Source organism: Equus przewalskii, chromosome 11, assembly GCF_037783145.1.
Source record: "Equus przewalskii isolate Varuska chromosome 11, EquPr2, whole genome shotgun sequence".
In the NCBI taxonomy this organism is placed as follows: Eukaryota; Metazoa; Chordata; class Mammalia; order Perissodactyla; family Equidae; genus Equus; species Equus przewalskii.
Window position 1 is genome coordinate 24,160,297 of NC_091841.1, and position 20,873 is coordinate 24,181,169.

A 20,873-nucleotide genomic window follows, 5' to 3' on the forward strand; every position below is an offset into this window, starting at 1 on the left:
AAAGCATTCCGCTCATCACCCACTAATGAAACCAGCAATGCCACTGGGTGGATCCAGTCTGAACCGTCAGGGCCGGGGGTGCAGCTTCCCCAGGCTTCATCCCCTCAACACAGAACGAAAAGGCATAAGACATCAGGGTTAATGAACAGCTTTATTTGCCTTGGACAGCATCCATTTTTCTTACATTCTTAATTAATTTGCCATTAAAGTGCTGGAAAATTTCTTAATCATGATAACATTTGTTAAAAGAAATCAGAGTCAGGAGCACGGCGGTCAAGAAAACATTTCTCTTACAATTCACAAAATGGAAGCCCCTCCTAGTGAGCGGGTAGGTTGGCCAATTTGCAAACATATTCTAACACCCTCCCGCTGTGAACACCAAACTGGCTGTGACCGCAGCCCCTGGAGAAAAAGGCGATGATGCTAGAGTTCTAAGAACACCCACACGCCCTGCCTGCCAGCTCCTCTCGGCCTTCTTTGGGTGTTTACTGTTTGAGTAGATCCAATCTTAGGAGAAATGGAGGTCTGGCCCCCTCTACTGCCTTCTACCCCACCCCACCCTTACTAACAAAAGCCCCAAAAGTCATTACAATGAAAAAGTGGGTTTCCATTACCCCGACACTAACAATGTTCAGTAAAAATGAAGATAATAAACACAAAAGCTTGCTTAGTAAACAGGAGCTCTCAGCGTTCAATGCAAAAAAACTGAAATCTTAAGGCAAATACTGTTGATTTTGCACACAGGCTGGACGAACTTGGAACTCTTTACCTATCTGGAAAGCTCCGGGAGCCTAAAGGCGGTCAGCGCTTGCCACTGGCCGAGGCCAGATCTTTGCATTATTGCCGAGGCTGTTGGTGTGTTTCTCTTTGGAGTTTATATACAAACACACCCAAGGCTGATGTCTTTTTATACATATATGTACACACAAAAAGGTCAGCTACTCTTTCTTAGTGGAAACCGCCAGCTCCACCTCGGGAAGCTGGACGCCAATCTTAGTCCCACTGTCATTGCTAGAAGAAGATGACAGTCGGGACTTCTTAGAGGCCAAGGACACTCCACTCCCCTGTAACTTGCCTGCCTCATCATCGCTCCCAGTCACCTCATAATGACCTTTGCTCTTTGACCCCAATCCACCAAAGGTACCAAATTTCAGCTTTCCTTGTTTCCCTTTGACTTTCCCGCCTTCCAGCGACACTTCTCCACCTTCAAACTCCAAAGTCCCGGGCGGGGTGGAAGGTGCAGAGAGCTCCCTTTCATCACTGAAGGAATTTGAGCGGTGCTGTGGCTTCTTACTTTTAAATAAGGAAAATTTGCCTTTGGACGAAGATGTTTCGGCCTCTGCCTCTCCTTCCAGAGAGCCGAGGCTGGCCTTGGAGCTCTTCAGGTCACCTTTGGACCCCGAAATGGATGCTTCTGGTGAGCCGGTGACACCACCTTTCCCTTTAGGTTTGGAAAAATTGAATTTGGGCATTTTGATTTTAGACTTTTTGAGTTTGATGTCGGAGTCTTCCCACTCGCCCTCTCCAGCACCAGACTGGACACTGGCCTCTGCTTTAGGAAAGCTAATATCCACCCCCACTTCTCTGCCAACCAGCTCCCGGCCAGAGAAGGTGAATTTGGGGATTTTCATCTTGGGGAATGTTACTTTTCCAGATCCGCTTTCCAAGTGACCTTGAGGCCCAGACACACTCAGCCCAGGACCCTGGAGTCCAATCTGGCCTCCTTTCGCACTTCCTTCTACCTTTGGTCCTGAGAAATGAAGTCCCCCAGCCAGCTTAGGTGCATCCAAGTTGAGAGCGGAGGAGACCTGGGGTCCTTTCCACTCGGCCCCAGAACCTTTGACACCCATATGCCCTTCGCCCAGGCTGATATCTGGGGCGCTGACACCCCCTGAGATGTCCACACCTCCTTTGATTTTTGGGCCCTTCAAGCTGACACCAAAATCAGACTCAGGAGATGCCACATTAAATGAAGGCCCCTTCACGCTAATGTCGGGAGCAGCCCCATGGAAACCTTTCAGATCACCTTTGATTTCAGGACCAGAAATTTGCCCAGTTGGGAGTTTCACATTCACACCTGGTAGCTCTACATCACATCCAGAGGACTTAATTCCAGGCATTTGAAGGTTTCCTTCCAGGCCCTGAACACCGATGCCCGAAAGACTTCCTCCAATGGCGGGGCCTTTCATCTCACCAGTGGCCCCAAGGCTCCCTTTTACTTTTGGTCCTTCCAAGTTCAAGTCCACATCCGGTGCTGAGATTTGAGGGCCAGAGATCTGAGGCCCCTTCAGATTCAGACCTCCCAGGTTCACATCCATGCCTGGCCCCTTGAGTTCTCCAGTAACCTGTGGCCCCTTGACATTAATGTCCAAGTCGGACCCTGGAGCAGAGATGCCAAACTGGGGCAGCTTCATTTTGGGAAGTTTAATACTACCTTCAGGTGCCTCCAAGCTTAGATCAGGAGCACCTACTGATACTTTAGGGCACTTGATGTCACCAGAGACAGCCAGGTCTCCCTGCAGGTTTGGTCCCTTCAGGGTCACATCTGGTACACCAACGTTAAGTGTTGTTGTGGCATCGATCCCTGGCACTTTCACACCGTCTCCTTCCATCTTCACCTTTCCACCGACACCTCTGAGGTCAAGCCCTGGAGCATGCACCTTCACGCTGGGAACAGATGCATCCAGGTCTCCCTTCAAACTTGGTCCTTTCAAGTTCAGGTCAAGGTCAGGTCCAGAGACTTTTGGCATAGACAGGTTCACTGAAGGCAAGTCTACTTTTGGCCCCTTCAGAGACACATCAGGGCCTTCAAGCTTAACATCTGATGCACTCAAGCCTCCTTCAAGAGAGGGCAGGTGGGCATGGACCTCAGCTCCCTCACCCTCCATTTTCACACCAGGGACGCCGATCTTGGGCATCGAAAACTTGGGGAACTTGATTTTTGATTCTGGACCTTGAAGATCTACATCTGGTCCTTCCAGGCCCACCGCAGGGACATCACCCTTTATCTTTGGTCCTTTCAAGCTAACATTCACATCGGGGATGGAGACTTGAGGGGCAGAAATGCCAAACGCTTTGACTTTAGCATCTGGGCCTTCAATGTTGATGTCAGGTGCGTCCAAGTTTGCCTGCACCCTGGGGCCTTTCAGGTCGCCCTCTACTTTTGGCCCTGAAACATCCATACCTGGCACTTTGACCTTGGGAGACTTCAGCCTGATGTCAGGACCTTCCACATTAATCCCTGGTGACGAAATATCCACATCAGGTGCATGGATTTCACCCTCCATTTTGGGGCTAGGGAGGGAGGCTTCCGCTTTAAATTTAGATGATTTAATGTCAAATTCTACATCTGGGAAGTACATTTTTCCAAACATAGGTTTCTTGGTTTTGGGAGATTTCACATCAACTTTAAGCGTGGCATCTGGTCCTGCAACATTGACGTCCACATCAGGAGTCTTGAGACTGGCATCCACTTCACCCCCAGGAACGTTCAAATCAAATCCTTGTTTCTTGGCCTTAATTTTAGGACCACTCATGTGAATTTTAGGCATTTTAAACTTACTTTTCTTGCCCTTGCCACCAACACTAATTTCAGGAGTCTCAACGTTCAGCTCAGCCTCAGGAACAGTCACATCAAGTGAAGGTGACTTGAAGTCAGCTTTGGGGCTCTTTGCCCCAAATCCAAACTTGGGTTTCTTAAATTTGGGAATTTTAACATCCGGGCCCTCAATGTTAAGATCTGGGCTCTCCATGTGTACACCTAAGCTTGGAGCTTCTAAATCAACTTTGGGCCCCTTGAGGTCCAGTTCACCACCTTCTAACTTGGGACCAGAAACTCCAATTTTGGGTGCCTTGAGATGCAAATCAATATCGGGAGCAGTTACTTTAGGAGCAGATATATCCAGCGATGGCATCTTCAAATTTGGGCCACTGAGTTTGGCATCAGGGCCTTCAAAATCCAGACCTGGACCTTTTAGGTCTACTTCTGGGCCTTTGAAAGTACCTTCAATCTTAGGGACAGACACATCAAAATCTCCTTTGATTTTGGGTCCTTTTAAATCCAGGTCAACATCAGGCTTGGAGATTTTGGGAGCTTTGATATTTATCTCAGGCATCTTGAACTTGGGGCCCTTCAGCTTTGCATCTGGACCTTCGATATTCACATCTGGAACATCAATGTCCACCTTGGGTCCTGAGACGTCAATGTCGGCCTTGGGCAGGTTCACATCCACTTCTGGGCCCTCTCCTTTGAAGCCCGGCATGCTGAACTTGGGCATCTTCACCTTAGGCATCTTCAGGTGCCAGTCTGGGCCATGAACGTCCACATCAGGGACATCAATGTCCACTTTGGGCCCTTTGAGGTCAACTTCAGGGCCCTTGAGGTCACCTTCCACCTTAGGCAGAGAAACATCAACATCACCCTTTACTTTGGGACCTTTCAGGTTTAAGTCAAAGTCTGGCATGGAGATCTTAGGAGCTTTGATGTTCATCTCTGGCATCTTGAACTTGGGGCCCTTCAGTTTTGCATCTGGACCTTCAATATTCACATCTGGAACGTCAATGTCCACCTTGGGTCCTGAGACGTCAATGTCAGCCTTGGGCAGGTTCACATCCACTTCTGGGCCCTCTCCTTTGAAGCCCGGCATGCTGAACTTGGGCATCTTCACCTTAGGCATCTTCAGGTGCCAGTCTGGGCCATGAACATCCACATCAGGGGCATCAATGTCCACTTTGGGTCCTTTGAGGTCAACTTCGGGGCCCTTGAGGTCACCTTCCACCTTAGGCAGGGAAACGTCCACATCACCCTTTACCTTGGGTCCCTTCAGATTCAGGTCGACTTCAGGCATGGAGATCTTGGGTGCCTTGAGGTGAAGGTCAGGCATTTTAAACTTGGGGCCTTTCAGTTTCCCTTCTGGACCATGAATGTCAATGTCAGGAGTGTCTATGTCCAGCTTAGGGCCTTTAACATCCACTTTGGGGCCTTTCATATCTCCTTCCAGTTTAGGAATGGAAACGTCCAAATCTCCTTTAATCTTAGGTCCTTTCAAGTTCAAATCAATGTCACTCATGGAGATTTGTGGGGTTTTGAAATGGACATCAGGCATCTTAAATTTGGGACCTTTGAGTTTCCCTTCAGGACCTTCAATGTCCACCTCTGGACCTTTCAGATCACCTTGCACCTTAGGTAGTGAAAGGTCCACATCTCCCTTTACCTTTGGCCCTTTGAGGTTTAAGTCAAAGTCAGGCATGGAGATCTTGGGGGCTTTAATGTTCATCTCTGGCATCTTAAATTTGGGCCCCTTCAGTTTTCCTTCTGGACCTTCAACATTGATATTAGGAGTGTCAATGTCCAATTTAGGGCCCTTGATGTCCACCTCAGGGCCCTTGAGGTCACCTTCCACTTTAGGCAGAGAGACATCCACATCACTCTTCATTTTGGGGCCCTTCAGGCTAAAGTCAAGGTCAGGCATGGAGATTTTGGGGGCTTTGATGTTCATCTCAGGCATCTTGAACTTGGGGCCCTTCAGCTTTGCATCTGGACCTTCGATATTCACATCTGGAACATCAATGTCCACCTTGGGTCCTGAGACGTCAATGTCGGCCTTGGGCAGGTTCACGTCCACTTCTGGGCCCTCTCCTTTGAAGCCCGGCATGCTGAACTTGGGCATCTTCACCTTAGGCATCTTCAGGTGCCAGTCTGGGCCATGAACGTCCACATCAGGGACATCAATGTCCACTTTGGGCCCTTTGAGGTCAACTTCGGGGCCCTTGAGGTCACCTTCCACCTTAGGCAGGGAAACATCAACATCACCCTTTACTTTGGGACCTTTCAGGTTTAAGTCAAAGTCCGGCATGGAGATCTTAGGAGCTTTGATGTTCACCTCTGGCATCTTGAACTTGGGGCCTTTCAGTTTTGCATCTGGACCTTCGATATTCACATCTGGAACATCAATGTCCACCTTGGGTCCTGAGACGTCAATGTCAGCCTTGGGCAGGTTCACATCCACTTCTGGGCCCTCTCCTTTGAAGCCCGGCATGCTGAACTTGGGCATTTTCACCTTAGGCATCTTCAGGTGCCAGTCTGGGCCATGAACGTCCACATCAGGGACATCAATGTCTACTTTGGGCCCTTTGAGGTCAACTTCGGGGCCCTTGAGGTCACCTTCCACCTTAGGCAGGGAAACGTCCACATCACCCTTTACCTTGGGTCCCTTCAGATTCAGGTCGACTTCAGGCATGGAGATCTTGGGTGCCTTGAGGTGAAGGTCAGGCATTTTAAACTTGGGGCCTTTCAGTTTCCCTTCTGGACCATGAATGTCAATGTCAGGAGTGTCTACATCCACCTTGGGTCCTGAGACATCAATATCAGCCTTGGGCAGACTCACATCCACTTCTGGGCCCTCTCCTTTGAAGCCCGGCATGCTGAACTTGGGCATCTTCACTTTAGGCATCTTCAGGTGCCAGTCTGGGCCATGAACGTCCACATCAGGGACATCAATGTCCACTTTGGGTCCTTTGATGTCAACTTCAGGGGCCTTTAGGTCCCCTTCCACCTTAGGCAGGGAAACATCAACATCTCCTTTCACCTTAGGACCTTTCAGATGCAAATCAAAGTCCGGCATGGAGATCTTGGGGGCTTTGATATTCATCTCAGGCATCTTGAACTTGGGGCCCTTCAGTTTTGCATCTGGACCTTCGATATTCACATCTGGAACATCAATGTCCACCTTGGGTGCTGAGAGATCAATGTCGGCTTTGGGCAGGTTCACATCCACTTCTGGGCCCTCTCCTTTGAAGCCCGGCATGCTGATCTTGGGCATTTTTATCTTGGGCATCTTTAGGTGCCAGTCTGGGCCATGAACATCCACATCAGGGGCATCAATGTCCACTTTGGGCCCTTTGAGGTCAACCTCAGGGGCCTTGAGGTCACCTTCCACCTTAGGCAGGGAAACATCCACATCGCCCTTTACCTTGGGACCTTTCAGGTGCAAATCAAAGTCCGGCATGGAGATCTTGGGGGCTTTGATGTTCATCTCAGGCATCTTGAACTTAGGACCTTTCACCTTTCCCTCTGGTCCTTCAATGTTAACATCAGGGCCTTCAATGTCCACTTTGGGTGCTGAGACATCAATGTCGGCCTTGGGCAGGTTCACGTCCACTTCTGGGCCCTCTCCTTTGAAGCCTGGCATGCTGATCTTGGGCATTTTTATCTTGGGCATCTTCAGGTGCCAATCTGGGCCATGGACATCCACATCAGGGGCATCAATGTCCACTTTAGGACCTTTGAGGTCAACTTCAGGGCCTTTCAGATCCCCTTCAATCTTGGGAAGGGAGACATCCACATCACCTTTCACCTTGGGGCCCTTCAGGTTTAAGTCAATATCAGGCATGGAGATCTTGGGAGCCTTCAGGTGCATCTCTGGCATCTTGAATTTGGGCCCCTTCAATTTCCCCTCTGGGCCTTCAATGTTAATATCAGGAGCATCAATGTCCACTTTGGGGCCCTTGATGTCAACCTCAGGGCCCTTGAGGTCACCTTCCACTTTTGGCAAAGACACGTCCACATCACCCTTCATTTTGGGGCCCTTCAGGTTCAGATCAATGTCAGGCATGGAAATTTTGGGGGCTTTGATGTTCATCTCTGGCATCTTGAACTTAGGGCCCTTCAGTTTTGCATCTGGACCTTCAATATTCACATCTGGGGCGTTGATGTCCACTTTGGGGCCAGAAATATCAATGTCAGCTTTAGGGAGGGTAACATCCACTTCTGGGCCCTCTCCTTTGAAGCCTGGCATGCTGAACTTGGGCATTTTCACCTTGGGCATCTTCAGGTGCCAGTCTGGGCCATGAACGTCCACATCAGGGGCATCAATGTCCACTTTTGGGCCTTTGATATCAACCTCTGGCCCTTTCAGATCCCCTTCAACTTTGGGCAGAGAAACATCCACATCACCTTTCACCTTGGGGCCCTTGAGGTTTAAATCAATGTCAGGCATAGAGATCTTGGGAGCTTTGATATTCAGGTCAGGCATCTTGAGTTTAGGACCTTTCAAGCCTCCTTCTAGACCTTCCACATTAATTTCTGGGCCCTCAATGTCCATTCTTGGAGCCTCTATGTTGACATCTCCCTTTGGAAGACCCACAGCCACATCGGGCCCTTCTGCTTTTAAGCCAGGCACACTGAACTTGGGCATCTTCATCTTGGGCATTTTCAAATTCCAGTCTGGACCATGAACATCCACATCAGGTGCATCAAGATGAACTTCTGGTGCCTTAATATCCACTTTGGGTCCTTTAAAGTCACCTTCTAAATTAGGACCTGCAACATCTAAGTCTCCTTTGACTTTAGGACCTTTCAGATTTAATTCCACATCAGGCATAGAAACTTTAGGAGATGAAATACTCAGGAAAGGCATTTTGAACTTGCTTCCTTTCACTTTCCCTTGGACCTCAACATCAGGAGCATTAATATCAACTTTTGGACCTGTTACATCAATATCTGGCTTTTTAACTTTCACATCCACCTCAGGTGTCTGAACTTTAGAGCCCGAAAAATTGAATTTGGGAAGCTTAAAACGAGATTTCTTTGACTTGCCTTCAATATTGACCTTAGGACCAGAAATGTCCACTTCTGGGCCCTTTACATCCAACTTGGGAGCTTTAATGTCGCCTTCCAATTTGGGCCCAGAAACATCAACATCTCCCTTAAGCTTTGAGCCTTTTAAATTCAGGTCAATTTCTGGCATGGAGATCTTGGGCACATTTACATGCATGTCAGGCATCTTCAGTTTGAGACCTTTTAATTTGCCTTCCGGGCCATGAATGTCAATGTCAGGAGCATCTACATCTATCTTCGGGCCCTTGATGTCAAGAGTAGGGCCTTTCAAATCACCTTCTACATTTGGAAGTGAAACATCCACCTCTCCTTTCATTTTAGGGCCTTTAAGATTCAAGTCCAAATCTGGCATGGATATTTTAGGAGCTTTGATGTTCATCTCGGGCATCTTAAACTTGGGGCCCTTCAGTTTTGCATCTGGACCCTCGATATTCACATCTGGAACATCAATGTCCACCTTGGGTCCTGAGACATCAATGTCGGCCTTGGGCAGGTTCACGTCCACTTCTGGGCCCTCTCCTTTGAAGCCCGGCATGCTGAACTTGGGCATCTTCACCTTAGGCATCTTCAGGTGCCAGTCTGGGCCATGAACGTCCACATCAGGGACATCAATATCCACTTTGGGCCCTTTGAGGTCAACTTCGGGGCCCTTGAGGTCACCTTCCACCTTAGGCAGGGAAACATCAACATCACCCTTTACTTTGGGACCTTTCAGGTTTAAGTCAAAGTCCGGCATGGAGATCTTAGGAGCTTTGATGTTCATCTCTGGCATCTTGAACTTGGGGCCTTTCAGTTTTGCATCTGGACCTTCGATATTCACATCTGGAACATCAATGTCCACCTTGGGTCCTGAGACATCAATGTCGGCCTTGGGCAGGTTCACATCCACTTCTGGGCCCTCTCCTTTGAAGCCCGGCATGCTGAACTTGGGCATCTTCACCTTAGGCATCTTCAGGTGCCAATCTGGGCCATGAACATCCACATCTGGGACATCAATGTCCACTTTGGGGCCTTTGAGGTCAACTTCAGGTCCTTTGAGGTCACCTTCAACTTTGGGCAGAGAAACATCCACATCGCCCTTTACCTTGGGACCTTTCAGATGCAAATCAAAGTCCGGCATGGAGATCTTGGGGGCTTTAATGTTCATCTCAGGCATCTTGAACTTAGGACCTTTCAACTTTCCTTCTGGTCCTTCAATATTAACATCTGGACCTTCAATGTCCACCTTGGGTCCAGTGACATCAATGTCAGCCTTGGGCAGGTTCACATCCACTTCTGGGCCCTCTCCTTTGAAGCCTGGCATACTGAACTTGGGCATTTTCATCTTGGGCATCTTCAGGTGCCAGTCTGGGCCATGAACGTCCACATCAGGGACATCAATGTCCACTTTTGGGCCTTTGAGGTCAACTTCAGGGCCTTTCAGATCTCCCTCTACCTTTGGACCTGTGACATCCACTTCTCCTTTCATTTTCGGACCTGTTAGATTAAGATCAATATCTGGCATGGATATCTTTGGAGTCTTAAAATGCATTTCAGGCATCTTAAACTTTGGACTTTTCCACTTTCCTTCTGGTCCTTCAATATTAACGTCAGGTCCTTCAATGTCCACCTTGGGCCCAGTGACATCAATGTCGGCTTTGGGCAGGTTCACATCCACTTCTGGGCCCTCTCCTTTGAAGCCTGGCATGCTGATCTTGGGCATTTTTATCTTGGGCATCTTCAGGTGCCAGTCTGGGCCATGAACATCCACATCAGGGGCATCAATGTCCACTTTGGGCCCTTTGAGGTCAACCTCAGGGGCCTTGAGGTCACCTTCCACCTTAGGCAGGGAAACATCTACATCGCCCTTTACCTTGGGACCTTTCAGGTGCAAATCAAAGTCCGGCATGGAGATCTTGGGGGCTTTGATGTTCATCTCAGGCATCTTGAACTTTGGACCTTTCAACTTTCCCTCTGGTCCTTCAATGTTAACATCAGGGCCTTCGATGTCCACTTTGGGCGCTGAGACATCAATGTCGGCCTTGGGCAAGTTTACATCCACTTCTGGGCCCTCTCCTTTGAAGCCTGGCATGCTGAACTTCGGCATTTTCATCTTGGGCATCTTCAGGTGCCAGTCTGGACCTTGAATATCCACATCAGGGGCATCAATGTCCACTTTAGGGCCTTTTAGGTCACCTTCCACCTTCGGCAGGGAAATGTCTACATCTCCTTTGACCTTAGGACCTTTCAAGTGTAAATCTACATCCGGCATGGAGATCTTTGGGGCTTTGATGTTCATCTCAGGCATCTTGAACTTTGGACCTTTCACCTTTCCCTCTGGTCCTTCAATGTTAACATCAGGGCCTTCAATGTCGACTTTGGGAGCTGAGACATCAATGTCGGCCTTGGGCAGGTTCATGTCCACTTCTGGGCCCTCTCCTTTGAAGCCTGGCATGCTGAACTTGGGCATTTTCATCTTGGGCATCTTCAGGTGCCAGTCTGGGCCATGCACCTCAGGAGCACTTATGTCTACCTTGGGGCCCTTGATGTTCACATCTGGTACTTTAATTTTACCTTCTGCCTCAGGCACAGACACATCTACATCCCCCTTGACTTTCGGTCCTTTCAGATTTAGGTCCACATCAGGCATAGAAATACTGGGGACTTTGAAATGCATGTCTGGCATCTTGAACTTGGGGCCTTTCAATTTGCCCTCTGGTCCTTCAATGTCAATATCTGGCCCACTGATGTCACCCTTGAGGTCTGGCCCTTTAAGGCCACCTTCCAATTTTGGAGCATCTACATCCACCTCTCCCTTTATCTTGGGGCTTTTTAAGTGTAGATCAATGTCTGGCATGGAGATTTTGGGAGCTTTAAAGTGCATGTCTGGCATCTTAAATTTAGGACTTTTCCATTTGCCATCTGGGCCTTCCAAAGTTACGTCTGGCATGTCAGCATCCAATTTGGGGCCCTTGACATCCAATTCTGGACTCTTGAACTCTCCTTCCATCTTTGGGGCCGAAACATCAAAGTCTCCTTTGACTTTAGGTCCCTTTAAGTTGAAATCAACATCAGGCATGGAGATCTTGGGGGCATGAAAGTGCATTTCAGGCATCTTGAACTTAGGGCCCTTCAGTTTTCCTTCTGGACCCTCAATGTTCACATCTGGAGCTTCAATGTCAACCTTGGGTCCAGTGATGTCAATGTCGGCCTTGGGCAGGTTCACATCCACTTCTGGGCCCTCTGCTTTGAAGCCAGGCATGCTGAACTTGGGCATTTTCATCTTGGGCATCTTCAGGTGCCAATCTGGGCCATGAACATCCACATCTGGGACATCAACGTCAACTTTGGGGCCTTTGATGTCCACATCTGGCACTTTCATTTCACCTTCTATTTTGGGCACAGACACATCGACATCCCCTTTGACTTTGGGGCCTTTCAAGTGTATATCAGGCATGGAGATCTTGGGGGCCTTGAAGTGCATGTCTGGCATCTTAAACTTAGGGCCTTTCAACTTAGCATCAGGACATTCCAGATCAACATCAGGCACCTCCACGTCCACACTGGGGCCTTTCAAATCTCCCTCCAATTTTGGCACAGACACATCCATATCCCCTTTGACTTTGGGGCCTTTCAGGTGTAAGTCTACGTCAGGCATGGAGATCTTGGGGGCCTTGAAGTGCATCTCAGGCATCTTAAACTTGGGACCCTTCAGCTTCCCTTCTGGTCCCTCAAGACTCACATCTGGGGCTTCAATGTCAACCTTGGGTCCAGAGATGTCGATGTCAGCTTTGGGCAGGTTCACATCCACTTCTGGACCCTCTGCTTTGAAGCCGGGCACGCTGAACTTTGGCATTTTCATCTTGGGCATTTTCAAGTTCCAGTCTGGGCCATGAACGTCCACATCTGGGACATCAACGTCCACTTTGGGGCCTTTGATGTCCACATCTGGCACTTTCATTTCGCCTTCTATTTTGGGCACAGACACATCCATATCCCCTTTGACTTTGGGGCCTTTCAAGTGTAAGTCTACATCAGGCATGGAGATCTTGGGGGCCTTGAAGTGCATGTCAGGCATCTTAAACTTAGGGCCTTTCAACTTAGCATCAGGACATTCCAGATCAACATCAGGCACCTCCACGTCCACACTGGGACCTTTCAAATCTCCCTCCAATTTTGGCACAGACACATCCATATCCCCTTTGACTTTGGGGCCTTTCAAGTGTATATCAGGCATGGAGATCTTGGGGGCCTTGAAGTGCATGTCTGGCATCTTAAACTTAGGGCCTTTCAACTTAGCATCAGGACATTCCAGATCAACATCAGGCACCTCCACGTCCACACTGGGGCCTTTCAAATCTCCCTCCAATTTTGGCACAGACACATCCATATCCCCTTTGACTTTGGGGCCTTTCAAGTGTACATCAGGCATGGAGATCTTGGGGGCCTTGAAGTGCATGTCCGGCATCTTAAACTTAGGGCCTTTCAACTTAGCATCAGGACATTCCAGATCAACATCAGGAACCTCCACATCTACACTGGGACCTTTGATATCAACTTGCGGGCCTCTGAGATCACCTTCTAGTTCTGGCACAGAAGCATCTATCTCTCCTTTCAGTTTGGGTCCCTTCAAATTCAAGTCCACATCTGGCATGGATATCTTGGAAGATTTGATGTTCAACTTAGGCATCTTAAATTTAGAGCCTTTTAATTTTCCTTCTGGTCCCTCAATATCCAAATCAGGAGCATCAATGTCCACTTTGGGGCCAGAAACATTAATGTCAGCCTTTGGCAAGTTCACATCCACTTCTGGGCCCTCTCCTTTGAAGCCCGGCATGCTGAACTTGGGCATTTTCACTTTGGGCATCTTCAGGTGCCAGTCTGGGCCATGAACATCCACATCTGGCACATCGACATCCACTTTGGGTCCTTTAACGTCAACATCTGGGACTTTCATTTCACCTTCTATCTTGGGCACAGACACATCCATATCCCCTTTGACTTTGGGTCCTTTCAAGTGTAAGTCTACATCAGGCATGGAGATCTTGGGGGCTTTGAAATGCATCTCAGGCATCTTAAACTTGGGGCCTTTCACCTTTCCTTCTGGACATTCAATATCAATATCACCAACATCTACATCCATCTTAGGAGCTTTCACATCAATTTCAGGACCCTTCAAGTTTCCTTCCACTTTGGGAAGGGAAACATCTACATCAGTTTTTAGTTTAGGGGCTTTCAGATTTAGTCCAACATCAGGCATAGAGATTTTGTGTGTCTGTATATTCATGCTTGGCATCTTGAACTTGGGACCCTTTAGTTTTCCCTCTGGACCTTCAATATTCACATCTGGAGCATCAATGTCTACCTTGGGTCCAGAGACATCAATGTCAGCCTTTGGTAGTTTCACATCCACCTCTGGGCCCTCTCCTTTGAAGCCAGGCATGCTGAACTTGGGCATTTTCACTTTGGGCATCTTCAGGTGCCAGTCTGGGCCATGAACTCCCACATCTGGTGCATTAATGTCCACCTTAGGACCTTTGATGTCAACATCAGGAGCTTTTATCTCTCCTTCTACTTTTGGAACTGCAACATCATAATCTCCTTTCATTTTAGGACCTTTCAAATGCAAACCAACATCTGGCATGGATATCTTCTGAGGCTTTATATTCATTTCTGGCATCTTAAATTTAGGACCTTTCAGTTTTGCATTTGGACCTTCAATATTCACATCTGGAACTTCAACGTCCACCTTGGGTCCTGCGACATCAATGTCAGCCTTGGGCAGGTTCACATCCACTTCTGGGCCCTCTCCTTTGAAACCAGGCATGCTGAACTTGGGCATTTTCATTTTGGGCATTTTCAGGTGCCAGTCTGGGCCATGAGCATCAACATCTGGAGCACTGATGTCAACTTTGGGCCCTTTAATGTCAACATCTGGCACTTTTATTTCACCTTCTACATCAGGCAAAGTCACATCCACATCTCCCTTTAGTTTCGGCCCCTTAAGATTCAGGTTCGCATCAGGCATGGAGATCTTGGGGGCCTTGAAGTGCATCTCAGGCATCCTAAACTTGGGACCCTTTAGCTTCCCTTCTGGTCCCTCAAGGCTCACATCTGGGGCTTCAATGTCAACCTTGGGTCCAGAGATGTCGATGTCAGCTTTGGGCAGGTTCACATCCACTTCTGGACCCTCTGCTTTGAAGCCGGGCACGCTGAACTTTGGCATTTTCATCTTGGGCATTTTCAAGTTCCAGTCTGGGCCATGAACGTCCACATCTGGGACATCAACGTCCACTTTGGGGCCTTTGATGTCCACATCTGGCACTTTCATTTCACCTTCTATCTTGGGCACAGACACATCCATATCCCCTTTGACTTTGGGGCCTTTCAGGTGTAAGTCTACATCAGGCGTGGAGATCTTGGGGGCCTTGAAGTGCATCTCAGGCATCTTAAACTTGGGACCCTTCAGCTTTCCTTCTGGTCCCTCAAGGCTCACATCTGGGGCTTCAATGCCAACCTTGGGTCCAGTGACGTCAATGTCAGCTTTAGGCAGGTTCACGTCCACATCTGGGCCCTCACCTTTGAAGCTGGGCATGCTGAATTTAGGCATTTTCATCTTGGGCATTTTTAGGCTCCAGTCTGGACCTTGAACTTCCACATCTGGTGCCTTAATATCTACCTTAGGGCCTTTCACGTCCACATCTGGAACTTTCATCTCACCTTCTATCTTTGGTGCAGACACATCTAGATCTCCTTTCATTTTGGGTCCTTTGAGATCCAGGTCAACATCTGGCAGAGTCATCTTAGGAGCTTTGAAGTGCATCTCAGGCATCTTAAACTTGGGACCTTTCAGCTTCCCTTCTGGTCCTTCAAGACTCAGATCTGGAGCACTAATATCTACCTTAGGTGCAGAAATGTCCACATCGGCCTTGGGCAAGTTCACATCCAATTCTGGGCCCTCTCCTTTGAGGCTAGGCATGGTAAATTTAGGCATTTTCATCTTGGGCATCTTTAGGTTCCAATCAGGACCATGCACTTCAACATCTGGGGCACTGACGTCCACTTTTGGCCCTTTCAGGTCCCCTTCCAGCTTTGGCACTGTAACATCATATTCTCCCTTTACCTTGGGCCCTTTCATATGTAAATCCATATCAGGCGTGGAGATCTTTGGGGCCTTGATATTCATCTCAGGCATCTTGAACTTGGGACCCTTCAGCTTTCCTTCAGGTCCTTCAATACTCACATCTGGAACTTCAACATCCACCTTGGGTCCTGAGATGTCAATGTCAGCTTTGGGCAGGTTCACATCCACTTCTGGGCCCTCTCCTTTGAAGCCTGGCATGCCGAACTTGGGCATTTTCACTTTGGGCATCTTCAGGTGCCAGTCTGGGCCATGAACATCCACATCTGGGGCATCAATGTCCATTTTAGCACTTTTAAGTTCAACATCAGGAACTTTAATCTCACCTTCAACCTTTGGCACTGTGACATCATATTCTCCTCTTGCTCCAGGGCCTTTCAAATGTAAGTCCACATCTGGCAATGAGATCTTTGGGGCTTTGAGATTCATCTCAGGCATCTTAAACTTGGGTCCTTTCAATTTCCCTTCTGGTCCCTCAATGCTCACATCTGGAGCACTAACATCTACCTTGGGCCCAGAAATATCCACAGCAGGCTTGGGCAGGTTCACATCCACTTCTGGGCCTTCTGCTGTGAACCCTGGCACACTGAATTTGGGCATTTTCATTTTGGGCATCTTCAGGTGCCAGTCTGGGCCATGAACGTCCACATCTGGGGCATCAATGTCCATTTGGGGGCCTTTCAGTTCTCCTTCAAGTTTTGGTACTGTTATATCACACTCTCCTTTTACCTTTGTGCCTTTAACGTGCAAATCTACATCAGGCATGGAGATCTTTGGTGTCTTCACACTCACTTCAGGCAGCTTAATGTCAGAGCCTTTAAGTTTGCTCCCCAGGTCCCCTATGTTGACATCTGGGGCTTCCACGTTGACCTTGGGCCCTGAAATACTGATATCTCCTTTGGGTAGACTCATGTCTACATCTGGGCCTTCTCCTCTGACTCCTGGAGTGCTGAACTTGGGCATTTTCATCTTGGGCATTTGCAGGTTCCATTCTGGGCTATGAACATTCACATCTGGGGCACTGACATCCACTTTGGGGCCTTTGACGTCAACCTCAGGGACTCTGACTTTCCCTTCTACTTCTGGGACTGTGACATCCACACCCCCTTTCAGTTTAGGTGCAGCCACACTTAAGTCTACGTCTGCCATAGAGATCTTGCAGGTTCCTGTTTTCCCAGAAGGCCCACTGAGCTTGGGGCCTGTCAGGGTCCCCTCTAGGCTGGGTGTCTCGATGTCCACTTTGGAGCCTTTAATTGCCACCTGAGGGCCTTTAACATCACCTTGCACCCCAGGAGCAGAAACCTGAATATCTCCTTTCAGTTTAGGGGACCCAAGGCTCAGATCCACATCCTGCATGGAGATTTTAGGTCTCTGAATAACCATTTCAGGACTCTTGACTTTAGTACCCTTCACCTTCCCTTCCAGCCCCCCAGGAGCAACCTCAGGCAGCCTGATGTCTCCAGAGATCCCTGGAAGAGTCACTTCACCTGTGGGCAGTGTCACATCAATGCCAGCTCCCTCTCCCTTAGAACCTGATGCAGAGAATTTGGGGACGTTCATCTTGGGTAAATTCAGTTTGCCTCCAGGCCCATGGATATCAACGTCAGGGGCTCGAACTTCCACACTGGGGCCAAGGACGCTGCCCTCGATTTTGGGAGCAGAGATGTCCACCCCTACGCTCCCCTGTGGTTTGGCACCTTTCAGGCCTAGGTCACCCTCAAGTGATGGCCCAGTGATCTGGGGGCCCTTCAGCTTCCCCTCAATGCCCTCAACATTGAGAGAGGGGGCACTAACTTCTAGCTGAGGAGCCTGGATGTTCCCGCCAATGGCCAAGCCTGGCTTGCTGTCCTTGTGCCCCACAGAGAATTCAGGTGCAGAAACACTCAACCCTGGCGCCTGACCCTCAACAGGTCCTGTTGAGACACCAAATTTTGGCATCTTCATGGTAGGAATTTTAATTTTCCCATTACTGCCACTCTCAAGAGAGGAGCCCTGCACCTCTACTGCCCCACCCCCTAGAGAAGATGAAATGTCCACTCCTGGAACTTGGACCCCTCCTTTGCCACCCAAGTCAAAGCCCTTTGCACTGACACTGACGCCCGGGCTTCCCACCTTTATCCCAGGCACGGTGACCTGGAGCTTCGAGTGGCCAGCACCTTGGAGCTCTGGTCCCGAAGCGGAAATGGACCCTGCAGAGCCTGTGGTTGGCGACACTGCCCCCGAGCCCGAGGGCAATCTGATCACTGTCTTCCCAGGCTGGGTGTCCACACCCACGGTGGAGATTTCCGTCAGTTCGTGCCTTGGAATCTTGATCTTGAACTCAGGGCTGCTGATGTCGATGTCCTTGGCTCCTTCCCGACCTGTGACGTCCACAGTGTAGGCCGTGACTCTTCTAGTCACTGTGATGGTGCGGCTCTGGGTCTCCCCAGGATCTCCTTCCACTCCATCCTCCGACTTCAGCCGAGGCTTGATCTTTGTGGTGTAGATGCGCTGGTACTCCTCATCATCCCCGCTCTGCAGAAAGACACGCCCGGCAGAGGTTGCAGCAGAGTCTGCCTGAGTCACAGACGCCTGGCCACAGCCCAGCCGACAACATGGTTGCCTATTGCCCATGGAAGCCGGGACCATATCAGAGGTCCATGGAGCCTCCTGGGGCAGAGCACAGGGGCTGAAGAAAGGGGCTGAGAGCCACATGCCAGGAGGAAAACAGAAACTATTTGGGGAAATTCGAGGAACAAAGCGAAAGCCATGGGGAAAGCGGGGTGTAGACTCCTGGACTGTGTGGTCTGAGAGACGGAATAACAATCAATCCTAGATTCAGATTAGCCTGTCCAGTCTCAGGGACACCTCCAGGTGACCAGCTCTGTGCTGACCTGACCCTTTGGCTCTCAACTCTCAACTCACCGGCTTGTTTGTTTAATCGGGAGGGATTTCTCCCAGGGACCTTTGGAAAGCACTGTTGAGTCTAAGCCTTTGTTGAGACTGGCGGCGCCTGGGTTAACACTTTCACTTTGGGGACCCATTATTTGTTAAATAAACAAGCCATCAGAAGGAGCAGAGAAACATCCCTCAGGCACTTTTCTGCCCAGCCTCTGACTCATAGATGAATCCAGGCCTCTGGAAGTAGAAAAATGGTGTCTGTGAGGCAGAGCTGGGCACCTGTGAAATCATTTCGAAGATTCTTACAAAGCAGCTGATCTTCCTCCTGGCATCTAGGACCAGATAGCATGAGTCAGTTCCCACGCTGGGTACTCTGAAGAGACTGAGGGAAGACTTTTAGGGGCAGCATCCGCCACATGCCACACGTGAATAGGAACAAACAGATTGGCTCAACAGAGGGTGCAGAGGGGTGACAGTAGGAGAAGGAATGACAACAGAGATCCAGCAGGCAGACAGAGGCTCAGGAAGTGGGCCAGCAGGTCGGTGCGGCCAGGGGGAGCTCAGAGCGCAGATGGGCCAGTGAGGCACTCACCAGAACCACTTCAGAGCTGCGGGCGGTGAAGACTTCGTGCGTCCAGGTCTGGCCAGGCTCAGGGGAGCGGTCCCCCTTGCGGTGCAGCTTCAGGCCCACAGTGTGGTGCCCCATGGTGTTCAGCAGCTGGGTCACCTCACCCGACTGCAGGTTGTCAAAGTAGATGGTGGCACCCACAATCTGGTCCCCTGAGCAGGGAGGAGCAAGAAGTGGGTAAGACACTCAGGGTCTCAGGGAAACAACACACAACCACTCAGTGTTGGACACTTGAACTGACTTGTATTCAGTGTGTGTCATGACCACCCTGTGAGGCTGGTGTGATAATACCCATTGTATAGATGAGGAAACTGAGGCTTAGAGAGGCCTATTAATTTGCCCAAAACTCGTGAGTGGTGGCATCAGAACTAAGGACTACATCTCCACCATCCCACATGACTGCCTCTCCCGAGGACCACAACCAAGAGACACAGAGTGGGCAGGGGAGGGCAGGGCGTGGGTCCTGACCATCCTGATGCAGCCAGGACTGGGCCCTCCACAGCCACTTGCCCACTTCTGCCTGCCCCCTGCCCTTCCCTCCACCACCCACGCCCACCCCAACCCAGCACCCAGCCCTCACCCTGAGGTGACTCACCCTCCTTGACCACCCCAGTGCGGGCCGCAGGGGAGTTCTGCATCACCTCCTGCACAAAGACGCCATTGTCCCTCTGGGCAATGGTCAGCCCGTGGGAGCCGCTGCCCTGCCAGTTGGGCAGCAGCAGCTCCCGGGTCGTCTCCTCTTCCTTCTCCATCTGGAATGAGGTAAGGAAATGGAGCTCAGGACAGTAGGGGCATGAAGGCATAAAGAGATGAGAAAGCCAGGGATCTCTGGTGCCTTCAACTCTCGGGGAGTGGAGCATTGTCTCAAGGTATCTGCTTCCGCAGTGGAAGCCTCTCAAGGCACAGTGGAGAGGACAGAAAGTGGACAGTGGATGCAACCGGCCTTGGAGGAACCAGCCGCTCATCCCTTCCACCCAGGGCCCTGCCTCCCGATGCCACACAGGGTCTCCACCCTCCCCATCCCATCACCTCCACCTCTCTCCTCACCCTCCCTCCCACTGACCTTCTGCAGGACTCAATTCAGGAGCAAATGCCTTGCCAGGAGCCCGCCCCTCCTTCCTCTCCTCTCTTCAGTCTTTCTCCTCGGGAATCTCCGTCACACAGCCTAAGGAAAAGTTCACAGTGATGCTTGCACTCAACAATCAGCTTGCTTGGAACCCCAACCAGCTGCCACGCAAGGGACAGCTGGATGTCCTGTTCCCCAGGCCAGATCGATGCCCTGACCCCTACTACTGTCATCAATTCCATTCATACATGACTTTCCAGCCTAGGGTCGCAGAAGAGGGGTTTAGAGGAGGCCAGACTCAGATTCAAATCCTGGTTCCACATCCTCCCAGCTGGGTGACCCTGGCCAAGTCACGTAACTTCTCTGAAGCTCCATTTTCTCATCATGAAAATGGAGACAATAAAGGATCTCTGTGAGGACTGAAGAAGAGAGGGACAGAGCATGTGTGAAAAGCTCTGGGGCACAGGAACCTCACAACAAACACATTCTCATTAGGTTCTTTATAACAGCTTCAGGAGGGAGATGTTACTGTCCCTATTTTACAGATGGAGAGACTGAGATT

At 49.8% G+C, this 20,873-nt stretch overlaps 1 protein-coding gene across 7 annotated transcripts in view; it reads right to left on the bottom strand.

The window, feature by feature from the left end:
- The window catches only part of AHNAK (AHNAK nucleoprotein), a 139,814-nt gene that overhangs the window by 108,448 nt on the left and 10,493 nt on the right, over positions 1–20,873 (bottom strand). For 5 of the 7 annotated variants that reach the window (XM_070565345.1, XM_070565344.1, XM_070565347.1 and 2 more), the window contains 3 exons: positions 20,309–20,410; positions 19,841–19,997; positions 19,210–19,397 (listed from right to left, as the gene is read on the bottom strand). In XM_070565345.1, coding sequence (XP_070421446.1) covers positions 19,210–19,397; positions 19,841–19,997 — 345 coding nt within the window. In that variant the 5' untranslated portion in view covers positions 20,309–20,410. Of the gene's footprint in view, positions 1–132; positions 18,252–19,209; positions 19,398–19,840; positions 19,998–20,308; positions 20,411–20,873 lie in introns of those variants that run through there. The other 2 variants (XM_070565343.1, XM_070565342.1) reach the window with 1 other exon arrangement.